The sequence below is a fragment of the Protopterus annectens genome, chromosome 6.part0 (genome assembly GCF_019279795.1).
Source record: "Protopterus annectens isolate FY-2018-M chromosome 6.part0, PAN1.0, whole genome shotgun sequence".
In the NCBI taxonomy this organism is placed as follows: Eukaryota; Metazoa; Chordata; order Ceratodontiformes; family Protopteridae; genus Protopterus; species Protopterus annectens.
In genome coordinates this window covers 297,023,499-297,051,194 of record NC_056737.1, presented here as the reverse complement: position 1 = coordinate 297,051,194, position 27,696 = coordinate 297,023,499, and the positions used below count along the sequence as shown (strand labels likewise).

Sequence of the window (27,696 nt, the reverse complement as noted above, 5' to 3'; positions counted from 1 at the left end):
CCTTTCCTGGCAGGAATTGTGCCTGCAGATGTACTTGTTAAGTCAATGCTGTGTCCCACAAAGTCATGGCTAGTCTGCAAAGGGGGTAAGAATGTGTGCCCCCCTGCTTGTTTATATACCAGATGACCTTGGTGTTGTCTGTCTTTATCAGTAGTTGTCCCAGATGAAGTAGGTCCTTGCTAGCTGTTCAAAATGCCCTGACAGCCTTCATCTCTTTTTGACTGATATGTAGATGCATTTGGTTTGAGGACCATGTGCCCTGAATGCATCTTCCTGCCATGTGGGCTGCCCAGGCATAATCAGATGCATCTGTTAGTGTTTGCCTGACTGGGGGTAATGTAAATGGCTGTCCCTTGTTCTGGTGACAAGCCCTCACCCACCATCGAAACTCCCGTTGCAGGCAGGGAATGAGAGTAATCATTGTCTCCAGGTTGTGGCAATGTTGAGTCCAAACACTTTTTAGGTACCATTGAAGTTTCCTCATATGCAGTCTTGCATATGGAATTAGTAGGATGCAGGATGCCATGAAGCCCAAAGCCTGCAGAATTTTTCTTGCAGATAACTGGGCCTTTGTTGCCAACATATTGAAATAGGTAGTCAGTTGCCTTTGATTGTCTGGCATGAGATAAGCCATCTGGGCAGTTTTACTTAAGCTTGCACCCAGGAATATTATCTCTTGAGAGGGTACTAGTTTTGATTTCTTTTCATTGACTGTGTACCCTAGGCATGTTAGAAGTCTTTTCACAAACGCCAGATGCTGTAGAAGAATGTCCTTGTTCTCTGCTTGAATTAGACAAGTAAGGATATATTTGTATTCCTCTTTGTCTGCAGAATGCAATTACTGGTGCCAGGCACTTTGTAAAGACCCTGGGCGCAGTAGATAAGCCAAAGGGCAGTGCACAGAATTGGTAATGCATTGAGCCAGTCTTGAATCTGAGGTATCTTCTGCATGATTGTCTGATTGGGACATGCAGGTATGCCTCTTTTAGGTCTAAAGTCAGAAGCCAAGCATTCTTGCCCAGCATGGGCAGACCCTACTGCAAAGTCAACATTTTGAATCTTGGTATATCCAGGAATGTGTTCAGAATAGATAGGGCCAGTACTGGTCTCCAGGTCTTGTCCTTTCTGGGTACCAAGAACAGCCTTGAGTAAAATCCTTGTCCCTGCTCTTGCTCTGGTACTTGTTGAATGGTCCCCATGTCCATGAGGGATGAGACTTGTTTTTGTGCCTCTGCCCATTGATTTTTTGGCAGATCTGGCCAGCCGTTTGCCTTTGGCAGGGTATGGAAATGGAACTTGTAGCCTTGTGACACTATGTTTAGAACCCACTTGTCCTGGGTTATAATGTGACAATTTTGAGAAAAAAGTGCTAATTTTCCCCCTAAGGGTGCTGCCCGGAGAGAAGTGCTTGGTGAAGGCAGGGGGAAGTCATTGGGACTGTTTCCAGTAAGGTTGTGATTTGTCTTCTCCAACTTTGGAGGTAGAAGCACCCCATTGTTTTGACCTGTATGAACCTTGCACCTGGGATTTGCCTCTACGGCATCTGGATCTGCCCCTTTGAGGTCTGTCTGACACAGGAAAGGACCAATTCTTTGTAGGCCAGTATCTACTAAACCTAGGTGGCTGTACTTGTAAAATGTCTTTGACAGTTTTCATAGATTTAGCTTTGTCCTCCATTTTCTTTAACACCTCTTCTGCCTTAACACCAAAGTATCATGCTGTAAAGGTGCATCTAGTAATTTAACTTTCACATGATCAGGCAGATTTTGTTCCTTTAACCAAGCATGCCTCCTAATTACAGAACCCATAACTGCGGCCCTGCTGGAGGCCTCAAAAGAATCAAAACCACATTGCAAAGTATGCTTTCTAACTTGTTCAGCTGCATGCAATAAATCCTGCATTTCCTTGTTTTCTGCACATTCAGAGTTTAACAACATTTTCTGTTTAAGCAATGTCATGACATGTTGTTGATACTTGAGCATGTGAAACTGACAGTTTAAGGCCCTTATAGTCAAGGTAGCAGATGTGTAAACCTTTTTTCCCCATCTATCCAGTGCCCTAGAATCTCTGTCAGAGGGGATAGGGTTTTTTGCAGCGGAAGCCTCAACTCCTTTGGGACCCTGTGAAATAGTCTCTGGGTCTGCAGCAGGGTTTTTAAAAAGGAATTTATGTGAGTCAGGAACCCTGTAATATCTATCAGGCTTAACAGGAGCTGGAGATAAGGAGTCAGGGGTAAAACTAGACTCCGAAAACACATCATCTACAATGTCTAACAAAGGTGGAATCGCCTAGAGGCCTGTGTTGAGGAAGTAAAAGGAAATCTCCGAGCCTCTTTTTAGATTCTGAAAAATCTTGGCTCTCCCAGTGGAAATGCTCCCTCATGGTAAGCAAGGTTTCCCCAAAAGAATAGTCCTCTGGAGGAGAAGCTGAAGGTATAGATTCTTCAGCATCAGAATCCTCATGGGGGGAAGAGAATATTCCTGATCAGAAGAGGAATCAGAAAAAATAGAAAACTGATCTGAAGATTCATAGTCAGTCTCTTACCTAGGCCTCTTATCAGGAGGGGGATGGGAACTTCTGATCAAGGTAAACAAGTCCTCGGCCATTTTCCGCATCAGTTTCTTGGGCATAGAGGCCTGTCCAGATGGCTCTTGAGTTTGTTTATTTGCTTTAGAAGGTGCTTTAGTCTTTGCCTTTGAAGCTGAAGTCGGTTTAATGTAAAGATGTTTAGGTCTGAATACAACCTCAGAAGCCGGTGCCTGCTCAGCGGCTCCAGACGCATCTGAGAGAATACTATCCGAGGCTGCAATACCTTGAGTTTCCAGCGGCATGGCCGATTCCACGTGGGAGTTGGTAGCGGCCTGCGACTCTAAAGTAGCAGGAGTCAGGGGCTGCGAAAGCGCCTCACTGAGAACCGGCGAATCAGCGACTGGCTTAGGAGAAGCTTTGTCATCTGTTTTGGGCCTCAGTTGTTTATCTCTCTCCTTTTCTTTGCGTTTTTTGTTAACTCCAGTAGTCGGATGGCTATCCGACGACATTTCTGGATAATTAAACCGGCGTCCAAAATAGTTTAAAGCAAAATCATACCAATGCTTAATAGTGCGTTGGTTAAATCTAGCACAAAACCGACAACCAGAAACTTTGTGATCAGGGCCTAGGCAAGGAATACAGTAAGAATGAAAGTCCTTATGAGGTATTTGCTTTCCACAAGAAATAATTATTTACTTTTTCTGACATCGGTCTGGGGCAAGAAAAAAAGTTTCCCCAACGGGCTACTTAGCATTATTGAAGACTTCGGATCTGAAATTCAAACACGAAAATCTCAGGAGTCGGCCGACCGGCACTTGCAAACTGCTTCTGCTTCGGGCACCGTGCAGCAAGAAAGACTGAATAAAATGGCGTCGGCTGCTTCTTTTATACCCCTGACGATGTGACGTTAGGGAAGGGGCGACAGCAGCCGACGCAGGACCCAAGACTTTGGAATTTAGGCCGACTGATGGCAACCTGCCAGCAGGATTACCCAAATGTAATGACTGCAACAGTGAAACATGAAGAACATCCATTGCAATATCAAAGGCAGAACTGAAATGTAAGAACAGGGAAGGCATAAGGTGACACAGGTACAAATTGGAATGTGAACAGGAACCAATATCCTGTTCCACATAAGGGAACTGCAAAGTCCTGAAATGCAATGTAATATGATTGGTGAAGCAGAGTTCAAAAAATGAGCTAAAAAGTACCTGTGACAACAGAAAAAAGATGACTCAGGGCAAGGGGAAGCAAAAGTTGAAGATTCTAATTCACCAGGGGGTGGGTCCCTTCCCAACAGCATGAGCAGAAGCTTACATTAACCTAAAAAAGTTCACGCATGCCATATGGGCACAGAGATTTGCCTGGGAAAATCCATGGTGCGGTCTACTTAAACATAGTCAAAACAGTATCATGTAATGCCCACAAAAAAAAAAAAAAAACTGCTTCAACACTTTTTCTGTTTAGCCAAGAACAACCATCAATACCTCATTTGGTCAGAAGAGTTAAGAGCCTTTTTGTTTCAAGCACCCCCACCCCCAATACCACCACTACAAGTGGAACATTCTGTACATATTTCTTAAAGTCTTTTTGGACTGCTATCAATCTTTCCATTACTTCAACTGTCACACTTGCATTACTACTTTAACTCACACAGGTTTTAACTACATTTTCCTCATACTGCAGTTGTCACATTCTTAACTCCTATCTCAGCAGAAGACTCCCCCACAAATACATCTTCATAAGTACCACAAGCTGTTGAGTTCTGTAAAGGTGCCACAATTCTGTTCATCCATTTGCGACAGACACATAATAAAACATGAATAAATGTGTACAAGCCCACCATGGCTGAAGTACTACTGCTAGCTTCAGTCAAACAAGTCCCTGTACAACAATATTTCCAGCTGTGGTACTAAGGAGTCAGGTCTTCTGCAGACCAGTGGTTCTTTTGTCAGAAAAGAGAAAAAAAAGTGATCTTTATAAACATGATGGAAATATACTGATGTGGACAGGTTATTTGCTGTGTACAGGTGATCACACTTTTGAATGAGGATCTGTGTTTTTCAGTGATTTGTAATCTCCAAGCCTGAACACTTTAAAGTCTGAAAATGGGTGTGTCAAGCAAACATCTAGCTCGAATGAATAACTACTTTACCAGGTATATCACAAATCTATATCTGATTACATACAGCTATAAAGTAGGATATTTGTCTCTAACTATATTTCTGCCTTACAAATATATCCAATGTACCCATGTAATGTATGGATCATGGATGAAAACAGTTTGCCTGTCCAGTCTAAATACCCAGTTAATAAATATGAAAGTACATTTTAAAGATATCAAGCTCACATCAAGATAGTACTACTGTCACTTACCTTTTGTTCTTCTCTTTCAGTTGCATGATGACATTTTTCAATTTTCCATTCTCGTAAAAAATCTCGAAGGTATCCAAAGAGTGTTAGAATACCATATCCCATATAAGTCAGCACCGCAACTAACATGGGAGTTTCTTCAAAATATTCATTAAAAGGCTTTTTATACAACCCTCCATTCTGTGCAACATAATGAACCTAGAGAAAAGAGAGGATTTTGAAAACTTCTTAAAATGAAAGTATTTATTCACAGCCTTCCCCCATATCCTCAGTCTAAAAGCAGATTGCTGTTATTACATTGTTCATCACTACATTTATTATTCACGTCTTACACCTCAGTGAATTTCTCAAAAGTTTCTTAAATGTACTTACAACAGATATGTATTCTTACATTCAGAAAACATCTGAGCGAACTCCTGTAGAAGCGTTTGAGTGCAAACTGTTGCCCTACAGTTTCTTCAATCATTTAACTTCATCATATTATACACCAACTACTCACTGACTTTAAACGAGTTCAAATGTTATCAATTTTACTGAAATTTCAAGGTCATTTTGCAATTTGTTCAACTGTCCATCAGCCATGTCATCATACTCCAGAGCCAACTCTAACAGCATTCAGAGTTCATTACCAAACTCTGGTAACCAGTAATACACATGGACACCTTGCTTCTACACTTCTAAGCCAGCATACCAGCAATTCTATTTTTCACTGCATTTTCCCATTCTGATTCTTGCAATCAAGAATTAGTATACTATATACACATACCGTTAACCCCTTTTTGCAGGGGACTGATTGCCAAAACCCACTTCAGACAAATTATATTCAAAATTTAAAGTCATATTATGGAAGTAGTACCTGTATACTTCATTTGGAACTATGGAATAATGTGTTAATTTTCAACCGTTCTTCCCTACTGGATTTGCAAAATCAATCCTGACTCCATTTCCTGCACAATTAAACCAAAACAAAGGACATCTGCTGCAAAACAGGAATATATGAACAAAAGAGAGAAAAAAGGGACCAAGCATTTTTCTTTGCCCTTGGCCATATGTATCATAAGAAGGCCATGCTAAACAAACAAATCTGCTGCAGCAAGACTGTTACTCCTAGTTGACATGCCAATAACTTCATCTGGGTTCAACCAGTGGCCCAGGCAACAAGAGGTACTTGCGGGGTCCAGTGGGCAACTCTTGCAGTCAAGTTGGGGGGTACACTAAGTTTGACAGTCATCTGGTTTCCTTGGTGAGGTCTTGGGAAAAAATGAATATGGCCCTTACGTTAGCAAAGAACTCAAAAGGAAGACAGGCCAGGCCTGTTAGATGTTAACAGCAAAATACATTTCAATTACACCACAGAATCACTCCATGCTACAGCCTTCTGCTGAGGTTCTGTTACAAGTAAAGCCCTTCCACTATTAGTTAAAGGGCCAGCATTCACAACTCACCATGTCACCTACCACCATGCCAGATTAGAGGACATTCACTGAATCACTGTGAATGGTATGGCATGGCAAGAACAGTGTCTATGGATCACTGGGATAAGTACAGCCAGAGTTTACATACCCAACCCAATGCTGTCTTCATGCTGCATCCCAGCAGACCAAGTCAAATTAACAGCTGAACAACTGGAGGAGTGGGACACACAGGGAGACGAGAAGTGGCCAACACTGGATAGTCCATACTGTGAATGGAAAATGATATGTCCTGTCAGAAAGCATTTTCTAAAAAGAATGCTCAGAAGTATACTCTATACACAAAGGCACCTGTGATTAGAAGCCCAGCATTAAAAATGTTGCATTCTCATGAGTTACGGAGTACAGGTCACTGCACTATACTTTCAGGTCTAGAGAGGGTCAGTTGCAGAAACATAACAATCTCTTAGTTACCCTCCTCAACAGGATAAGGACTGTGGTTCCCAATTTTTGCTTTTCCCACCTGGCATCCTTTGGAAAAAGAGCAGAAGTGGAACAAATGGACCCCCCCTGTAAATGGGATTCAACAGGTAGCAGTGGGGTAGAGGCAAAAATATTAAAGCATAAAACTCTGTCATAAAAAGGTACAGTGGATATAAAAAGTTTACACACCCCTGATAAACTGCCAGGTTTTTGTGATATAAAAAATGAGACCAGAATAATTCATTTCAAAACTTTTTCCCACTTTTAATGTGACCTATAACCTGTACAATTCAATTGAAAAACAAATCTGTTAGGGGAAAAATATAAAAAAATCATACAATAAGCTGGTTGCACAAGTGTGCACACCCTTAAACTAATACTCTGTTGAAGCACCTTTTGATTTAATTACAGCATTCAGTCTTCTTAGGTAGAAGTCTGTCAGCATGGCACATCTTGACTTGGCAATATTTGCCCACTCTGCCTTGCAAAAGCACTCCAAATCTGTCAGATTGCGAGGGCATCTCTTCTGCACAGCCCCCTTCAGGTCACCCCACAGATTTTCTATTGGATTTAGGTCTGGGGTCTGGCTGGGCAATTCCAAAACTTTAATTTTCTTCTGGTGAAACCATTCTTTTGTTGATTTGGATGTATGCTTGGGGTCACTGTCGCACTGAAAGGTGAAATTCCTCTTCATTTTCAGCTTTCTAGCAGATGCCTGAAGGTTTTGTGCCAAAAGTGACTGGCATTTGGAACTGTTCATAATTCCCTCCACCTTGACTAAAGCCCCAGTTCCAGCTGAAGAAAAGCAACCCCAAAGCATGATACTGCCAGCACCATGCTTCACCATGGGGATGGTGTTCTTTGGGTGATGCGAAGTGTTCTTTTTGCACCAAACATACCTTTTGGAATTGTGGCCAAAACGTTCAACCTTGGACTCATCAGACCATAACACATTCCCACATGCTTTTGGGAGATGATGTATTGTTTTGCAAATTTTAGCCATGCCTGAATGTTTTTGTGTAAGAAAAGGCTTCCATCTTGCAACCCTACCCCATAGCCCAAACATATGGAGAATAGGGGAAACTGTTGTCACATGTAGTACACAACCAGTACTTGCCAGAAAGTCCTGCAGCTCCTTCAGTGTTGCTGAAAGTCTCTTGGCAGTCTTCCTGACCAATTTTTGTCTGGTCTTTTCATCAATTTTGGAGGGAAGTCAAGTTCTTTGCAACATCACTGTTGTCCCATATTTTCTCCACTTTTTGATGACTGTCTTCACTGTGTTCCATGGTATATCCAATGCTGTGGAAATTTTTTTGTACCCTTCTCCTGACGGATACCTTTCAACAATGAGATCCCTTTGATGCTTTGTAAGCTCTCTGCAAACCATGACTTTTGCTGTAGCAGGCAACTGAATAAATGTCAGGAGAATCCTACTAGGACAGCTGAACTTTATTTGGGGTTAATCAGAGTCTCTTTAATTGATGACAGGTATGTACCCAAGAAGACTGAATGCTGTAATTAAATCAAAAGGTGCTTCAACAAACTATTAGTTTAAGGGTGTGCACACTTATGCAACCAGCTTATTGTACTTTTTAATTGTTTTATATTTTTCCCCCTAACAGATTTGTTTGTTTTTCAATTGAATTGTACAGGTTTATAGATCACATTAAAGGTGGGAAAAGTTTTGAAATGATTTATTGTGGTCTCATTTTTTTTTATACCACAAAAACCTGGTATTTTAACAAGGGTGTGTACACCTTTTACACCCACTGTATGAGAAAAGTAGAAAAAAAGACAATTTTCCAACTCCAGACTTATATGGTTGTCGTGCCAAAAAACATGATTTTTTTTATCTCCATTGCAAAAAAAAAAAGTGACCCCCCCCTCCCCCGCAAAAAAAAGTTGTAAATGAGAGCAACACAAGCAAACAACTCAACAACATTAAAAATATCTTCTGCGCATGTAAGGGAAGGTTACATAAACACAGAATTTGCTGCCACGTAAACATTACATGGCACTCCAAATTGCTTATTCTCTACACACTATAGTAACCATTAAATCTGGTTAACTGATGGATAATTCTACTGTCTTACTAAAAGAAGAATACTATATTTTATTGAAATCAGAACTGTCTGAACATAACTTATCAAATTATAACATGAAAAAGTCCTCAGGTAAGCTCCATAATTATTATTATTATTATTTATTTTGGGGGTGGGGGGTCATAGTACTGGCCCAAGGGCCTAAGTAAGCCTAACCAACAAGTTTCCCTGGCTTACGCCACTCATTAAAGTTATTTCCTGTGCCCCTGTCGAGCAGCGCCACAGAACTGATCCCCGGGGTGTATTTCCTATTTCCCATCCACTCATCAAGATTTTTCTTGAAGAGTGCTAATGAGAAGCTTTGTTTGACATGGATGGGTAGCTTGTTCCAGAGTATGGGAAGTCTCTGGGACAGGAATCTATCCCTCCAGCATGTTCTATTTATTATGGTGACAAGGTTTAGGTCCCTATAGTGTGTAGCTCTGAGGGACTGGGATTTCTTTAGGTGCAGCATGTCCAACAGCTCTGGGTTTGACATAGCTTTATATGTTAGGCAAAGATCACCTCGGAGTAGGCAATATGCTACAGAGTAAAGCTGGAGTTTTTTGAGATGGTCAGTGTAGGGCATCTGTTTGAGGCCAGTAATCCTCTTTGTGAGGTACTTCTGTGGCCTTTCTAGCTGCTGCAGATGTCTTGTGAGGTACATTCCAAAAGGGGTAAGGGTCTAATGAGTGTCGAGTAGAGGGGAACAATGACCTCTTTTTTCCTGGATGAGAACCCTTTTGTGATGAGGTGTGACATGTAGAAGGATTTCCTGACTACTGTGGTGATGTGATCATCAAAGGAGAGACTACTGTCCACCTGGGTCCCAAGGTCTCTTATCGCACATTCAGTGTTAAGTACACTGCCGCCTATGTGGCAGTTCATGGGTGCAGAGTTTTTACCAAAGGGGATGACAATGCACTTTTTGGCATTGAGCTTGAGGCCATGGCTCTGACACCAGGCATCTGTCTCAGTGAGGCCCTTCTGTAGGATGTCCACATCATTTGGGGACTCTACTATGGCTCCTAGTTTGCAGTCATCTGTGAACTACGTTAGTCAAAGGCCTTCTGTGTTAGCATGTACTTGAGAAGTAGATACTAAACAGGAGAGGTCTCAGGACTGAACCCTGTGGTACTCCACTTGTCACTGGTTTGAAGTCAGATTTGGAGTCTGCAAATTTTACAGTGTGGGTTCTGTCAGTCAGCCAGTTGGCAACCCATCTTGTGATGTAAGGATTTATACCTAGTTTAGTGAGTTTATCTAGAATTCCAGAATGGGGGATGGTGTGAACCACCTTACCCTCGTCTACAGCTTTGGTGACTGTCTCAAAGAAGTCGATCAGGTTCTGGAGGCATGATCTGCCTTTCACAAACACAAACTGGGTGGGGTCCAGAGTTTTCAGGTTACCAATGTCTACAGAGTGCAGCTTTTACCTGCGTAGTTGTGATTACAGGGACTCTGCATTCTTCCTGTATATATGTATGTGTATATATATATATATATATATATATATATATATATATATATATGCCGTTGTACTGTAACTCGGAGCAGATCTGGGTGTTGCCACTGAGATTCCTGACATAGCTATAGAATTCTTTGTGGTTGTCCTTATAATCAGTGATGATTTTGTTTTCATAGCTAGCTTCTGAGGATCTTATAAGGGGCCTTCGATTCTTACTAAGGTTGAACAGGGAGATCCTCATGGGATTTTACTCTCTTTTGCAACAGTTTCTTCCTTCTGTTGTAGAGTTTGTTTATGGCAGGGGACCATCATATTGGCTTCCTTTTTTTTTGGAGGATAGCGTCTTAGTTCCGTTTGGGATAACACGATCCATGCACTCGTGTAAGTGCTTACAGAGTGCATTTGTGAAGGATTCAGCAGTCATAACTGTATTGTCCATCTGCATGGGCGTCATGAAGTTCGCCATTTCTGTCTTAAGAAGCATGAAGTTGGCTTTGGAGAAATCTTTTTGCAGTGGTTTCCTTAATGGGGGCTGGGGGCGGGATGTGGATATCTAGGGTGATTAGCTTATGGTCAGATCTGACCAACGAGGAGTTGACTTCAGGTGTGGAACACCGGTCACGCATGCTGGTAATGACTTGGTCTAGGATATTGTTGCCCCTGGTGGGGGTGTGGAGAAGTTGATCCAGGGCATTGGAATTTATGAATTCCAAAAAGCGTTGAGTGAAGGAGTTGGTACACGAGTGGTTTTCCCAGTTAATGGTGGGGTAGTTGAAATCACCCATTATTACGGTGTTTGGTTGAACCCTAACATTTTCCAGTATATCAAGAAAAGAGGAGTGGGAATCCTTGGGCATTGCGGGGGATCTGTAGAAAGCTACGATTTGGACTGCAGTTTTGCCCAGAGTTAGTTGCACTTAGATAACCTCAGATGCATTATGCTGAGCAACTAGCCTGGAGGTGTGGATATCCTTAATGAATATGGACCCACCTCCGCCTTTGGTGTTCCGGTCCAGGTTAGATGGCCAAAAAGTGTGGTATAAGTTGTAGCCTGGTAATGTAGGGGTGCACTCTGGAGCTTTGAACCAGGTCTCAGTCACTGCACAGATAATCAATGTTCTCCATTTTAAGGAGTGCCTCGAGGGAGTGCATTTTGAGATCTAGACTTCTAGCAATTCTGCTTTGGAGGTCTCGGTTGCTTGAGCAGATTAATATCGAGAGCCCACGCGAATGTTTTTGTGTTTCTGTGTGTGGATTTTGGTGATGTAGGTTTAGTGCGACTATGTGATGAGTGTGGAGTGGTGAAAGTGTTTACCTTCTCCTCTTGACTGTCAAGTTCAGTCTTGGATGGAGAGAGCTTTACCTCCAGTTTGGCTAGATAAGTGCATCTCTCACAGGTTGTAGTGTTGGGTGGTAGGAGGAGAGGGTTGTCTGTGTACATGAGGCAATTGCTACATTGCCCCAAGATGCCCAGATTCATCAGATAGACAGGAGAGAACATTTGGAGCTACCCCTGGACACGTCTGAATAAAAAATTATTTTCCTCTAGATAAGTGAGGAAAGTGAGTACAAGAGCTGTTTTTCTCTAATCAAGTGAGGAAAGTAAGTACAAAACTGTTTTCCTCTAGGTAATGAGGAAGGTTAAGTGCTGTAGTAATTTGTAGCTTATTTAGTGCTGACAACAAGTTCTGAACAAGTGCTGAGCACAAATAAGCAAATTCAAGTGCCAAAACCAAGAATCTGTATCTGAAGTAGACTACTTACAGGAAAGAAATGAGTGCAAATGCGGCTTTTAAATCAGAAAGTTGAGAGAGATGGAAAAATTGCCCAAACGCCCATTAACTACAATTTCTGGGCCAGAAACCACTCCTGATGTGGTAGATAGGCTACCTAGTGCTTACTTGACCAGACAGTGCTCCCAGTTTGTACCAAGGAAGTGGCATTTGTGTCTAGTGTACTTACTTGGTTAACAATTCAGTAAGAAAAAAAAAATTCACCGCACTGTGTCTGCAACTGGGTAAGAGTGCTCTGCAGATATAACCAAGGAAGAACTCCAGAAAGGCTACCCTATGACACAACTAAACTGATCAGATGACCTGCAGAATTCAAGCTTCTTGCATCTTTAAGGTAAAGAAATGTATATATTTATTTTGTTTCTCAACTTCGGGGTTTTGGATTTAAACTGTATAATACTGCAAATGTTCAAGGACTTACTTCCATTCATTTTCTGGAAAAAATAAAAACTCCGTCTATTTACTGTTTGGCAGCTGGGTAGGTGGATGGGTCCAGAGACCCTTTTCAGTAATGACTGAACACTGAAAAACAGTAAAATATCACAAAATTTAGCACTTAGGACTGACAGGACAAAAAAATCATTCAACATTAATGTTTTTTTTTTTGTGTTTTACTATTGCTTTACCATGTATCCTATAGTTATAAAGTAATTTCACTTCTATACAGATTCATAATAAAAGTAACACGGACCGGAGTTCCGCTGTGGCGACCCCTAACCAGGAAAAGCCGAACGATACAACATGACAATCATAAATCACTGTAATTCACAGAACTGATGAAAATAAAAATTATTTTTTGATGGTCATAAATACAGTCAGTGTTAAATTGCAAATAAATTGGCAGAAATATTACCTCCACTTAAAGACAGAAGAAATCTCCCATTCTCATAGCTCAGTCCCAAAGAAAGTACAGTTGGCTATGTGGCCAGCTTCCAACTCTGGCTCCCTTCCCATACTTTGCTGACTGGATAGCCCTGTGGAAGGAAATCAGCAGTCAGAGTGAAGCTTTTTTCAGGACTTTCTTGCTGAAAAATAAAGGAGGAGCATACTCATCCTGAACCTCTAAAAGATATAAACAATAACAACTTTACATCCCAGCAACTAACTATTTACAGACGTAGGGGGATGGTGTGTGGGAGCGGCTACCTCAGCAGCGAGGAATTTAAACATCTACTGTTACAGGTAAGTGTAACTTACATAACTGTACTGTGTTCATCATTCTTACTGCTGCCGTAGCCTTTAGGCAATATGGGTGGATTACCACAGCTTATACAGTCTGAGAAGAGGATGGATATGGATTCAGGAGCCCCTGAAGAATGGGCCTAGAAAAGAAATCCAGTTTGTAATGCTTTGTAAAAGAATGCACAGAGGACCTTGTAGCTGCCTCTAGAATACTTAGTCCACCTCTTTCCAGTGTCCCATCCAATAAGCCAAGACTCTAGTAGAATGTGCCTTGACAATGCCAGCAACAGGTTTGCCATGGTGGGAATAACAAAAGGCAATCACCAAGTACAACTATCTTAAAATAGTCTGTTTTGACACAGGGTCTTCCTTTCTTTGTCCCGACATTAGAAAAAACAGATCAGCTAATCGTTTCTTAAGGACTTAGTTCTGTCAATATTGTACCAGACTTGCCTATGCATTGTCCAGAGTAAGTAGAATTTTTTTCTTCCAGTTTTGTATCCAGACCCTAAGAACCAGGGGAGACTAAAGACTTGACAAGTATGGGCATGAATGAGGGATTTATTTTTAATGAGATCCTATCCCTATAAAAAAAATGGACAGGGCTCACCCACAATAAGAACTTATAACTCAGATACTCGTCTTGCAGATGTCAAAGCAATGAGAACAATTTTCCATGTAATCAACCTTAACTCTGCTTAATGAGCAGGTTCATATGGAGACATGGTTAACTTTTCCAGCACACAGTTTATATCCTAAAAAGAACAACATATTCTACGAGGGGGTTTCAAGTGTGAAAATCTCATTAGGAACTTATTCACTAAAAATGGAGATTAATAAAATGGAGCATCCATGGACAGACATGCTGAAATGGGTGCAAGATGTTCCTTAATAGACGAATAACAGTCCAGAGGATATTAACTCACAAATATTTCAGCACCAGTAGTACATAATCCATGAAGGGACCCTACCTACTGGCTAGCCACCAGCTAGAAAATATTTTCCTCTTACCAACATAAGATTTCCTAGTAGCAGGATTTCTTGTCTTTTTAGTACTTGCTGCACATTCTCATGAAAGAGGTGCCTAAAAGGAATCACAATTGAATCATCCAGGCAGTTAGCTGAAGATGATTGAGATTAGAATTAGCATTCAACAAAATGTAACACCACAGGCTACTCATTTTTTGTATTGGAAGTTGTTCCCACTAACCCAAGAGGGGGGATGTGGGAGACACTTATTGAGTACAAAGAGTTGTATTGGCAGCTCTTCTTGGATGCGAACCGCAATTTTGGGCTCAATGACATGGTATCATTGGCCCCAGTTTTAAAGATGAGGGCTGCCAAGCTTTGATTCAATGAAGTTTTACTTTGGTCTATTTTTATGATCTTTATTGTGATGACATTTCATATACATTTTCAAAAGACAAGTTTTGCATTTTGATCTTAAAATTTCAGTGTGTGGCTGTAATTAACTTAATGACCACAAGATGGTGCCTTGCTTTAATATCAGACCTACAAGCCCTAATGACATACAACACAGTAACATTTTTAAAGAGTTTCATTTAAAAGTATCAAAAGTTTTTAAAAGCCTTAGATAACCTACATTAAATATGCAATAAGTTGAGAACATATGGTTTTAGTGAATTGTATTTATTCTGGCAAGTGTTTTTTAACAAAGGTTTTTATGAATCAATTATTTAATTAAATGATTTTAATTTAAAGTGTTATTTGATTGGACAACAGACTTGTGATTAAATTCAAACAGCATATAAAACCACTTCAATTTTAAAATGGATGTATAACTGATGAAGTTGGCGACGAAAACGTCTATGTGGATACGTTATTTTGCTTGTTTTCTCATTGATCCAGTCTTTATTGTGGAGTGTTTTAAAGTGCTTATTAAAGCATTTTTTTCTTTGGAGCTTCGATTTATTTGTGCCTGGTGGAGTATTCTTGCTACACTTTCTGAGATTAGAATGTATCAAACTCCCCTTGTATTGTCAGGAAGCTTGTGACAAATGCTCTTGGCCAATTCCTTAACAAGGAAAAACTAGTGTTACCCGGCACAAAAGGAAATCACCAAAATGACCTTTGGGAGTTCCTCTGAATTACCCTAGACGCCAGTGGAAAGAGTGGAAAGCCATAAAAGAACATTCCCAACCTGCAGAAAAAGAATGCATCTGTTTTTCCAGGCTTCTCTGCAAGTATTCCTGGAGCAGATTTTGTTCAGTTGTCGACTCTGAAAGGAAGACAATATTTCTATTTGAGGGGTTTCCCACAACTGGCTCAATTTCTGGATCCCCCCCATTCAACTTCCATTTGTGAAGGTCTGTCATGGTCCTGGTCAAGAGTGTCCACAATTATGCTTTGCCCTGACAAGATGCAATGTGCTTGGAGGATTAAGGAGTGCTGAAGAGCTACCTCCCAAGCCACTGTAGTCAGCTTGCACTGAGGGTAGGACCTTGTGCCTCCCCGCTTGTTTATGTACTACATCACTGTGCTGTTGTCTATAACCATCTGAAGAGGTAATGGTGTCCACAGGGGATGAAGAGATTTTAAGGCATGGATCCCAGCTAACATCGCTGACATTTATGTGCTTTGGTCAATCTGAGGAGTTTCTAAGGTCTTGTACCTTTGGCCCCATTGAAACTGACCCCCCAAAACAAAATCTTAAGCATCTGTGGTTGCAGACTGACTTAGAAGAAAATCCAGGTCTCCTTTTCTCCTATATGTTGCTTCCACCAGTACAGTTCCTTTTTGACAAAGCCCAAAATGGAATTTGAAATTCCACGGTATGCAAATATTGCATCCATATACTTTTTTTTAGATGACACTGAATCTCTCTCATGTATAACCTGTTGAGAGGATCATGAGACTCATAGAAACCAGGAACCCTAGGATCCTGAGAATCTCTGGCTGCAGTCTAAGACTGATGAGAACTCAGAAGGTATTCAGATAGAAATCCACCTTCTCCTGCATCAAAAAAAGCTTTTTGCTGTGGTGTCTAGAAGACACCCAGAAAGCCAATCTTGGGTGATGGGGGTCAAGGAGCATTTCTGAACAACCCCAGATTGGTCAGAAGAAAGGACCCCACTCTAATGACTTTAGACATCTGGGAAGACTCTGCAAAGATAAGCAAGTCATCTAAAAAGGAAATATGTGAATGTTATTCTCTCTGTAAAGGGCTATGACTGGAGCTAGGCACTTTGAAAACAACCTTGAAGCTGCAGATAACTGAAAGGGCAATGCACAGAACTGATAACATAACCAAACACAGAAAATTTGGGAAATTTCCTGAAGCCTGGTGCTATGGGAATGTGATGCCATGCATTCTTGAGATCTAATGTTACTGTATAACTCCCTTGGGGAATAAGAGGTAATATATTTTGAAGGGTCAACATTTTTTGTACTTTCATATGCAGATTTAGAAAAAAAAGATCTAACACTGGTCTCCACAAAGGCTCTTTCTTTGTACCACAAATATTCTGGGATAGAAGCCTTTGCCCATTTGATCAAAAGGCACTGGTTCTATGATTCTTAAAGTTAGTAAGTGTTGAAGACCCAGAGGGAAAAAACTCTTGATCTGAGGATGGGGAAGAACTCCCCTGAAAGGAGCTATTTGTATTCTGTGCCAACTGTATCCCTCCTGAACAAATTTTAGCACCCAAGAGTCTGAAACAATCAGTTGCCAAAGGGGAATGCAAAGAACCAGCTTCTGGGACGGATTTAGAGAGATAGGAGCAGAAGGGGTGGGGAAAGAGGAAGAATGCTGGCATAGTCAAATCTGAAGTATTAAGGAAGGTGTGTGTGTGTGTGTGTGTGTCTGTCTGTTATTCCAGTCTTGCTATCTCTGCATTTTTCCCCCTATTTGTCTTGAGAATGCAGGAACTGCTGCCTTTTTTTTGATAAAGAAAAAGATGATTTGGGAGACTTATAAATGGAGGGGATCACGAAAAATCCCTCTCTCATCAAGTTGTTTGAGGACCTGAGTAGTGGAGAGGCCAAACAAAACCTCATTACTTAAAGCTGAATTTACAAGTTTAAACTTAACCTAATCACAAAACTTCTGATTACATACCCAGGCATATCTCAACACTGTAGTAGTAGCAGTGGCCCTAAACACAGCATTTGTGCAGTCATACACACACTTCAAGGTCCATTTTGATATTTAAGATTAAAAACTAGCATTCAGACATAAGCTACTCCAGAAGGAAGTGTAGCAGATTATTCATTCAATCTGTCTGCACAAAACAGAATAAATTTCCACACGTCTGATAGTTAAGAATTTTGTAAGCCAATGTGGAAGAAGAAAATATTTTCTTAGCAAATCTGTCCAATACCACTCCTTCTTTGTCCAAAGGGGAAGGACTGGGGAAAAAACAAAAGTCTATCTCCATTTGGTGAAGATGCAGAAACAGGTGCAGGATCAGACCGAACATGGGAGAAAAAGAAGTTATGTACTTACCATAATGTTCCATGTTTGTTGTCCATCTCACCATTCATTCTTACTGGATGGGTTCGGAGCCTATCCTCAGCTCCAACTCAGCCAAATATACTAGCTCAAAGTCTCTAACTTGGCTCGTGGCAGAAAGGTATCCCATCATGCAGTGGTGTAATTCCCCAGCTCTTGTTTGCTGCCAACTAGAAATAATCCGTGAAAATTACCCATGTTACAGCAGGTATAGAAACAACAAGGAAAACTACAAAGAAGCTCATTAGTAAGGAAGGAAAACCTCACCTCTAGGTCCTAGGAGTCCTTGGCTGCGAGAAGGTGGGAGGGTCGTAAGAATGAATGGCGAGATGGACAACAAACATGGAACGTTATGGTAAGTACACAACTTCTTTATGTTGTCCTATCTCGCCTTCATTCTTACTGGATGGGACAGCATCCCTAGCACCTTTTTCCCAGGTGGCTCACGGAAGAATACCTTTGAGCACAGTGGAACCAAAGGAGGCCCTGTCCCTGGAGGCCAAATCCACTTTGTAATGAGTAATAAATGTATGAGGAGTTGCCCACGTAGCAGCAGCAAAAAATACTGTCCATTGACAATCTGGCCAGGTAAGCAGAGGATATTGCTAATGATCTGATTTTTGCTTCAGAAAAGGAAACGAACAATTGATCTGTTTTTCTGATCTTTAGTTCTATGCAGATAAAACCTAAGCTGTCTATGCACATTCAACTGGTGAAGTTTGTACTCTGCCTTATTGCTATGATTGGGAAAATCACTGGGAGCTAAACAGATTAATTTAGATTGGTTTGGAAACAAACGTTTGGCATGAAGGACGGGTTAATACATAGGGATACTCTATCTCTACGGAAAATCAGGTATGGTGGCTTGATAGATAGAACTTGTAACTCTAAGACTTTTCTTGCAGATGTAATGGCTACCAGGGGAAGAGTTTTCCATGAAAGGAATTTGAGATTTGCAAGATGATGAGGGCTCGAAAGGAGGTAAAGTTAGGTAAGTCAGAACAAAATTCAAATCCCATGGAGGAAGAGTTTCTTTAATGGGAGGTTTCAATAAACGAGTGCCTTTTAAAAATGCTTTACACAATTTGTGTGACATCAGGTTAGGAGTATATTCACCAATGTGGAAATTAGATATTGCAGCTAGTTGGACTCTAATTGTAGCTGCCGCAGAACCTTGCTGAAAAAGTTCTGCAAGAAATTCCAAAACTGAACTGATAGGGGCAGAGAAAGGGTCAATGTTCTTTGCCTGTGCCCAGAAGGAGAACCTCTTCCATTTACTAGCATACAACTTTCTGGCTGAAGCCTTGTGAGAGGATACTAAAATGTGCTTTACTGCTGCAGTGAAGTCTTGAAGCCTGAGTAAGTTTGGAAGTGGAGCAGTCATGCTGTCAAATTGAGGCTTTGGAGAGCAGGATGAAAAGTTCTAGACATATGAGAGTCAGAAGGTCTGGAACTGGGTCCAGAACCCAGGGTTTCTCTTGTAGGTGAGGCCAAAGAAAGGGGAATCAAATCTGACGAGGCCAGTATGGGGCAATGAGAATCAGCCTGATTCACAAGAGTTTTGCTTTCTGGATAACTTTGGGTATGAGGGGAAAGGAGAGAAAGGCGTACAGAAGTCCCGAGGGCCAATCGTGAATGACTGCGTCTCTCGGTGTCGCCCCTGGAGGGGGGGGGTTAGGGAAAAGTAGCTGTTGCATTTGGTATTCATGGGAGTGGCAAAAAGATTGCAGCAAGGCCAGGCCCATCTTTGGAAGATCTCCTTCGCTATGTTTTGTACAGAGACCACTCGTGAGGCATTAAAATCGCCTTGCTGAGCTTCTCAGCTATCATGTTGGATTTCCCCGGGATGTGCATTGCTACTAGAAAACATTGGGAAGAAATGTGATATCTCACCAGGCTTCTGGGTATAAAGAAACACACCCCCCGACTGCCTCCAGAGTAGAGCAGACGGGCCTCCTTTCAGGAGCGCTGATAGGGCCGACCGCGAAAGGACTCACAGTCACCCTGGTTTTGCAGATCCGCTCTGTCTCTAGGACAGCATCTACCATTATTTTCTCCCCCTCTGCCCCTGGGAAAGGATTCCCCGCATGCGTCTTGAAAAACTCCCCGGGAACTTTTGAACCACATTGTCACACTCTTCCAACCTTTAGGATAAGGTCTTGAAGGAATGAAAAAACATACCCCAATAGCAGACAGAGTTTTCCCCTTCCTGCTCACATCTGGTGAGTGTGTCCTTGACTTTAGGTCCAAAGAGTGAGGAACCATCAAAAGTGGCAATGGTAAATGTAGACTTGAAGGGCTCCACAAAGTTGCACAAGCGCATCCAGGAGTGCCTCCTCAGGGAAACTCCGGAACCTGCTGCCCTGCTTACTCCATCTGCTGCATAGGATCTCATGGAGGAGTTAACGATGGAAATTAAGAAGTGACCTTTTCCCCGCAGCCAATGAACCTTGGAGAGTATCTCCTAACTCCTTCAGGAGATCTCTTTGTAGCCTCGTAAAGTGTGAAAGATAGTTCAGCGATCTAAGGGTAAAAGTCACTGACGAAAAAACACGCTTCCCATATCTGTCCATCATCCAAGAGTCTTTGTTCGGTGGATGTACAGAAGAGGATGTTTCAGAGAGTTCCTTCTTGGTGGGACCACAGGAAGGGGAAACCAAATCTTTTAAGGCCAAAAGGGGGCAATGAGGATAACTTTGGTCTTCAACCTGTCAGCTCTCAGAAGGAATTTCGAGATTAGAGGAATTGGAGGATACGCGTAAAGTAATCCGAGGGGCCAATCATGGAGAACAGCAATCCTCGGGGACTCCCCCCTGTTGAGAGATCAGGGCAAAATAGCTGCTGCACTTGTTGTTTGGGGGGGGGGGTGCAAAGAGGTTGCAGAATGGCCAGCCCCACTTGTGGAAAACTTGTTCAGCTATTTTCTGACTGAGGGACCATTCGTGAACAGTATGCACCTGCTCAGCTTGTCTAGCACAAAAACACAGTATGTAGGTTGTAAATTCAGCAGCTCCAAATGCAGCAAAACAACAAAAAAACAAACAAAAAAAATAGGCTACTGAAACCACAATGGAATAGTCTCTTTAAGAGGCAAGAAAATCTTTCACCATAAAGGCTTCTTCAGGCATCACACACGAAGAGAACTACAAACAATTTTAAATGTTCAGATTAATCACATGACTAAGTTAATTAAACTCTGAAAATTAAAGCTAAAACATCTATATAAAACCTTAAAACTGTATATGAAAAATATAAAAAATAAAAAATAGATGTAGTCCTGCAGAACAGGACACGACACATGCAAGAGTCCTCCAGACAGCATCAGGTGCTGTACATGGGCCATAACAATCAAGGTGACATGATCTCACAGAGAAAACGTGGTGCATACAGTTTTACTATCAGGCTGTACTGGCCAAGGTGTGCTCCCTTAACAGCGTGCCTCACACTTGGGTTCCTGGCATATAATCGAAGTCTTACAACTATGAATCATTAAAGAACTAACTTAAATGATCGAAGTTGTAAAACCTCAAAGCATATAACAGAGATCGCCATAGAGCATGGAAAGGGAAGATTTCCCTTTACTGCACTGTAGTGTGATCTCAGAGTTGGTATATTTAAGTAGTAGGGGTGTGGGGATTGCAGGGGGGTATTGCCCCCCCCCGCATAGTTTTTTTTTTTTTTTTTTTTTAATGTGTGTTCGAAGTTCCGAGACTTCGGTCATTACAGTTTGTCCTTTAATGATTCGAAGTTCTGGAACTTCGATCATATGATATAGACCCCTCAGACTTCACCTACCTCAGCAAAAGACAAAGTATTGTAGATCACGGTTATTATTTGCACAGGTGACAGGGGATAAAACAACACACCCAAGAGGGGATGGAAACATGTTATGGGGGACAGCAGACAAAATAGTGGCCTCAGTGTGGGGCCACCAGGTCCAGGTAACTTCCTGAGACAGAATTGGGTTGCCTTTGCATGACAATGCCCCAGATGCAGTTTAGGACAAAAGGTATCAGAGCTCAAGACCTCCTGTGATAGGGATATGGTGCCACTGTGTGACCTAAACCTAGATTCAAATTGTTAACAATGAATACCAAGGATCATCACTTCCTGGGACAAGTATGAGGTGTCACTGTGCAACCTGGACATGATTACAGTCTGTCAGCAAGTACTGCCAGGGTGTGTGACCTGTGACAGAGATGGGATGTTACTGCATGATCGCGTGGCAATGATATTCAGCATGAACCCTCAAAAGGCCCTAGTATATGTCCACCAAGGGTAAGTACCATATCCCAGCCACAGAGAACCCTGGCAATGTTGCCACCCATGATGGCAATGACAATCCCATGCAGAGAAGTGCTCACTGTAACGGAGTGCTACCAAAACCCTCAGTGCACTCATCTTATAACAGATCATCGGAAATACAAGGCAACTGAATCTTATGAACATTATTCCTTGTCAATATACGTTTTGCCAATATCCACCTGTAGACCATTCCTTCTTTTTCAAGGAAGGTCAAGCCAGTCAAACCAGGGGTAAATTTGTGAATACTCACCTAATCGTCCAGTCCCCTACAAATGAAGATATCACTATGCTTAATTTGCTGTGGGTGCGTATTTCATATACCCAAACTGGAACATATTTAAGGAAATATGAGATTTTGCTGGACAAAAAATACCCACACCCAATTTCTGGTAAAGTAGTAGTGGGATGGTATTTCTGAACCTCCATGCATGTGAACCATTACATTTACAAAGAGCTGATAAATCACAATATTATTGAGTTACAAAAAGAGCTGATAAACCACAATATTATTGAGTTACTTCATAGGTAATAAAAATAAGTTATGTACTCACTATAACATTCCATCTGTGTTGTCAATTTTCATTCTTCCACAACTGATGGGTTCGGATTTGAACTGTCGGATCTGACTCCGCCGTTGCAAAAGCTCATGGCAACTTAGAACTCTCCAGCTTCTCCCTTACCCAGAATGCACCAACACCAATTACCTCAGATCTCGTTTGCGAACTAAAGCATACAGAAACAATTCTTATAAATAACAGGAGAAATAGCAAAAGGTTAGACAAGGCTATGTCTGGAGCTTTGTCATACTTGGATTATGCCAATTGTTTCATATCCACTCACACTTCCAGAAATGCAAAAAGGAGGGGGTTGGTGGGTGGGGAGTTGAGAAGAATGAAAATGGACAACACAGACGGAATGTTATCGTGAGTACATGACTTCTTTTTCCAATGTTGTCCATTTTCATTCTGTCCTCAAATGATGGGACAAAGTCCCCAGTTACCTAAATTTCAGGGTGGACTCTCAAGGCAGGATAATCCTAAGCACCATTGGGGCACCCCTGGATACCAAATCCACTTTATAGTGATGAAAGTATGAGGGGAAGCCCAAGTTGCTGCTGCATATATTTCATTCATGGTAGCCCTCTGATGAAAAACTGAGGAAGTTTCTACAGACCTGGATGAATGAGCATGAACTTGCTTTGGTAAAGGGATATCCAATTTGCTGTAAAAAAGGAAATGCAGCCAGTAAACCATCTGGCGAGAATAATTCTGGATACTGGTTTACCCAGTTTCATATCAGCAAAAGAAACAAATAACTGAGCTGCAGTTCTGATATCCTTCATTCTGTGTAAACAGAAATGCAGTTGCCTATGAACATCCAATAAATGCAACAAATATTCACCCTGGTTTGAAAATTTTGGAAAGAAAACGGGTACATTGATGGACTGTCTAATGTTAGATTCTGAAATTATCATGGGGGGAAAAAGGATGCATTAGTTCATAATGTAACTATCTTTATGAAAAATTAGATATGTGGGTTTCACAGATAAGGCTTGAATTTCGGAAACACGTTGGGCTGACATAATGGCCATGAAAAACAATGTTTTCTAAGAAAGAAATTTAAGACAACAGTTATGTGCTGGATCAAAGGGTGGGAGAGCCAGGGCTTGCAGTACCAGAGTTAGACTCCATGAAGAGTGGAATCTTTAAACAGGGATCTTAACAGAAATGTGCCTCAAAAGGTTTTACAAAGCTTATGAAAAGCAAGTGAGGAACTGTCAAATCCAATATGGAAATTGGAAATTGCTGCCAACTGAGCTTTAATTGTCAAAGAACTAGCTCCTTGACTGAAAAGAAGCATCACGAAATCAAGAACATTATAAAACGGGGCAGAAAAAGGTTCCACATCATTTTGAAGTGCCCAGTATGCAAATCTTTTCCATTTACTAACAAAGTTTCCTTAAGGGAGGATAACAAAATCTGGTGGACATGTGACAAGAGCATAGGTTGTCTGGCTGTTACTGGAAACGGAGAAACCAAGCTGTCAGCTTGAGATTGGGGTGGTCTGGATGAATCATGCTTGTCAGGTGAGACAGCAGATCTGGAGCTGGGTCCAGAAGGGAAACCAAATCTGTCAGGGCCAACAGGGTGCAATGAGGATGGCTTTGTTCTTCAGCTCAGCAGCTCTCTGTAGTAACTCTGGAATCAAAGGAAATGGAGGACAGGCATAAAGTAGACTGAGGGGCCAATAGTGGAGAAGAGCATAGTGGAGAAGAGCATCCCTTAGTGACCCCCCTGTGGGGGGATTTGGGCAAAGTAGCTGCTGCACTTATTTAGGGGAGATGCAAAGAGATCGCAGCAAGGCTGGCCCCACTATCGGAAAATGAATTCCTCTATGTTCTTGTTGAGGGACCATTCATGAGGAAGTAGTATGTACCTGCTCAGTTTGTCCACTAACATGCTGGCCTTCCCTGGAATATGCACTGCTATACGAAAGCAGTTGGAAGAGAACACCCATTGCCAAACCCTGATTGCTTCTCGACATAAGGGGTAAGATCTGGTTCCTCCTTGTTTGTTGATGTACCAAACCACTGACATGTTATCTGTTTGAATCACAGTCATTCCTGAAAGGAGAGCATTCAGAAAGGCCTGCAACACTAGAAGCACTGGTCTCAACTAGAGGACACTGATATGCAACAGGGCCTCCTCAGGTAATGCCTCCCCATCCTACCTGGGAAGCATCCGTGGTCACAATGGCACTGGGCTGAAGGGGAATGATCAAACAGCCTTGTAAAACTCTTCTGACTGAATCCACCACATTAAATCCCTCTTGCATATACCAGTGATCTGTATCGCAACTGATAAAGGAAGATGAAGTACTGACCATTGGGAGGCCAGCATCCACTAGAGAACTTTTATGGGAAATCTGGCCAAGGGTAGTAATGCGATTGCTGCCGTCGCTGCCCCAACGTCTAAAGGACCAAGCGGGCTGAGATTCTGGTACTGCAAACTATGTTTTCTACTTGTGATCTTATTGTCTGAACTCTGGAGAGGGAAGTGATGCTACAGCTGATTTTGTATCTAGCAGTGCTCCTATGAACTCTAGACTTTGACTTGGTTCTAGATGAGACTTTTCATATTTTATGGCTATTCCTAGTACAGCACATGTATGGATCACTTTTCCTCCTACCAAAATGAGCTGATGCTTGGTTGGGGCAAAGATGAGACAGTCATCTAAGAATGGAAACACTCGGAATCCCTGCAGTCTCAAGTGAGCAGCTACTACTGCCATGCATTTGGTAAAACACCCTTAGGGCTGTGGTGAGACCAAAGGGCAGAACTCTGAACTGGTAGTGACTGGTTCCCAGCCAGAAGGGTAAGAATCTTCTGAATTGCCTGTTTATCTTTATACAGCAGTACGCATTACAAAGATCTACTGAGCACATCCATTCATCCTCTCTCAAAAACGGAAGAATGGACTGAACCGTGACCATCAAGAATGTGGTCTTTTGAACGGATTTGTTTAACACACTGAGATCCAGAACAGATCTCCAGTTCTCTGTTTTCTTTGGCACTACAAAGAACCTTGAGTAACTTCTGGATTCTATCTGGTCTGGATGGACCTTTTGGAGGACTCTTTTTCTAGCAACGTTTGGATTTGAATTGCTGCTTGTTCCCTCTGACTGGGTGGGTCACAGAGCCAATTTCTAAACATCTTGACTATATATTTAAAAAAAACATCTGTTGGCAATGGATACCATTCATCAAGGACATTTCTGATTAATTGAGACAATTAGTACAATGGTCCACAGATAAGGATTTAAAGGAATGTCACTGTCACTATGGACGTGGTTTCCCTATTCACTGTAATACCAAACAGCATAGGTATTCAACATACCAGCGAGTATTTAACTAAATATTATCAATATAAACAGACAGAGATTGACTGTATATGTAAATTGCTTAGTTTAGTGTTGAATAACAACATAATTTTGTTTCAGAACAAACTTTTTAAGCAAAACACTGGTGTTGCCATAGGCACACCGGTTGCAAATACCTATACGAACATTGTGATATATTATTGGGCGAAGAAATATGCACTGACTGACAATCCTTATAAAGACATTGTCATCTTCTACAAACATTTTGTAGACTATGTCTTTTTGATATGGAAAGGGGCTGACTCTGACTTTATTTTGTTCTTAGAACACATCTCAAAAAGCACCATCTTCTTAAAATTTAAAAGTGAGAAATCCAATAAAAAGATACACTTTTTGGGCACTAAATTAATCAAGGATGATAATGGTAAAATAGACACAACAGTATACAAAAAACAATTAAATGCAGCACACCTACACAGAACAAGTACACACCCCCATTTGTTTTTATTAACATTATTAAAAACAAAATGTCGAGGATAGCATGCTAAAATTCTGATAATTTTAACATGACTGAACTAAAGAATATCGAACATGCCTTCAAGGAAACGGGTTACAATACCAGAACCTTACAAACTATTAAAAATGAGGTCATAGCCCAAAGGGATACAGAGTCCCAAACAAATTTGCGGGCATGTTCACCTTTAGTAAAATGAACAAAAGTAGAACAACGACACCTCAACACAGCAGTAATGTAGCAAAAAGTATTTACTGATAAATAAAGTGCTTTTCGTCAAGCCAAATGCCTGACTTCTTCAGAAATAAAACATCACATTGACAATGCACATTAATATAGTTACACAATTACCATTCAACTAGAAGAACCTGCTTCAATTAACCAATTGTACATTTTAAAGGCAACACTACCAAATATAATACAACCTCATAATAAAACGTGTATATGCCAATGTTAAAATTAAAAAACAACATAAAATGATCCATGAAATGTCCACATTTATGTCATCATTTTTTTTAAAAAAACATTATAAATATGTTACCAACAATAGTACTATTAAATTAAATGTATTATCATCTCTTAAGGTTTTTAAGTTTTAAAAGACTGGATATAGAACACGTATCATTTATACCAGGGTGGCAATAGGCGTGTAATTTAACCTGCCATAATAGTTCAGTTTCCTCCAATTTTAATGGTCTAGGTCCACCCCTATGATCAATCGGTGTATGGTCGATTGCAGTAAATTTAAAACTGTGATCTGGATAAGTAGCCACATGTTTGGCTAAAGCATTTTCTAATTTTAAGTTCTTCATTGCATATACGTGTTCATATATCCGGTCTCTTAGCCTCCTCACAGTTTTCCCAATATAGAAGGCTGGGCATTATCTACACCTAGCCAAATATATTACAAAAGATGAATTACAATTCAATTTAAAACCTATTTTGTATGTACAGTTAGTGATAGAAAAATGTGTACCCTCCTCTATATATTTACAATAATTGCAATTCTGGCATTTATACATGCCACCATTCAATACTGATTGCTTTTTCTTTGATTGCAGGATATCCTTCATGTTCCTCCCTCTCTTATATACCACACAAGGTTGGCATCCTACTTTATTGTAAATGCTAGGGTAAAGTTTAAATAAATCCCAATTCTTAGATATAATATTTATACATGTACTACTATCCTGACTAAAAGTAGT

The 27,696-nt window shown here is 41.1% G+C and overlaps 1 protein-coding gene across 1 annotated transcript in view; it reads right to left on the bottom strand.

Moving 5' to 3' along the window:
- Positions 1-27,696, bottom strand: part of LOC122803824 (serine palmitoyltransferase 2-like) — a 581,324-nt gene that overhangs the window by 441,481 nt on the left and 112,147 nt on the right. The window contains exon 2 of the mRNA XM_044073509.1: positions 4,906-5,100. Within this exon, the coding sequence (XP_043929444.1) occupies positions 4,906-5,100 (195 nt within the window). The remainder of the gene's footprint in view (positions 1-4,905; positions 5,101-27,696) is intronic.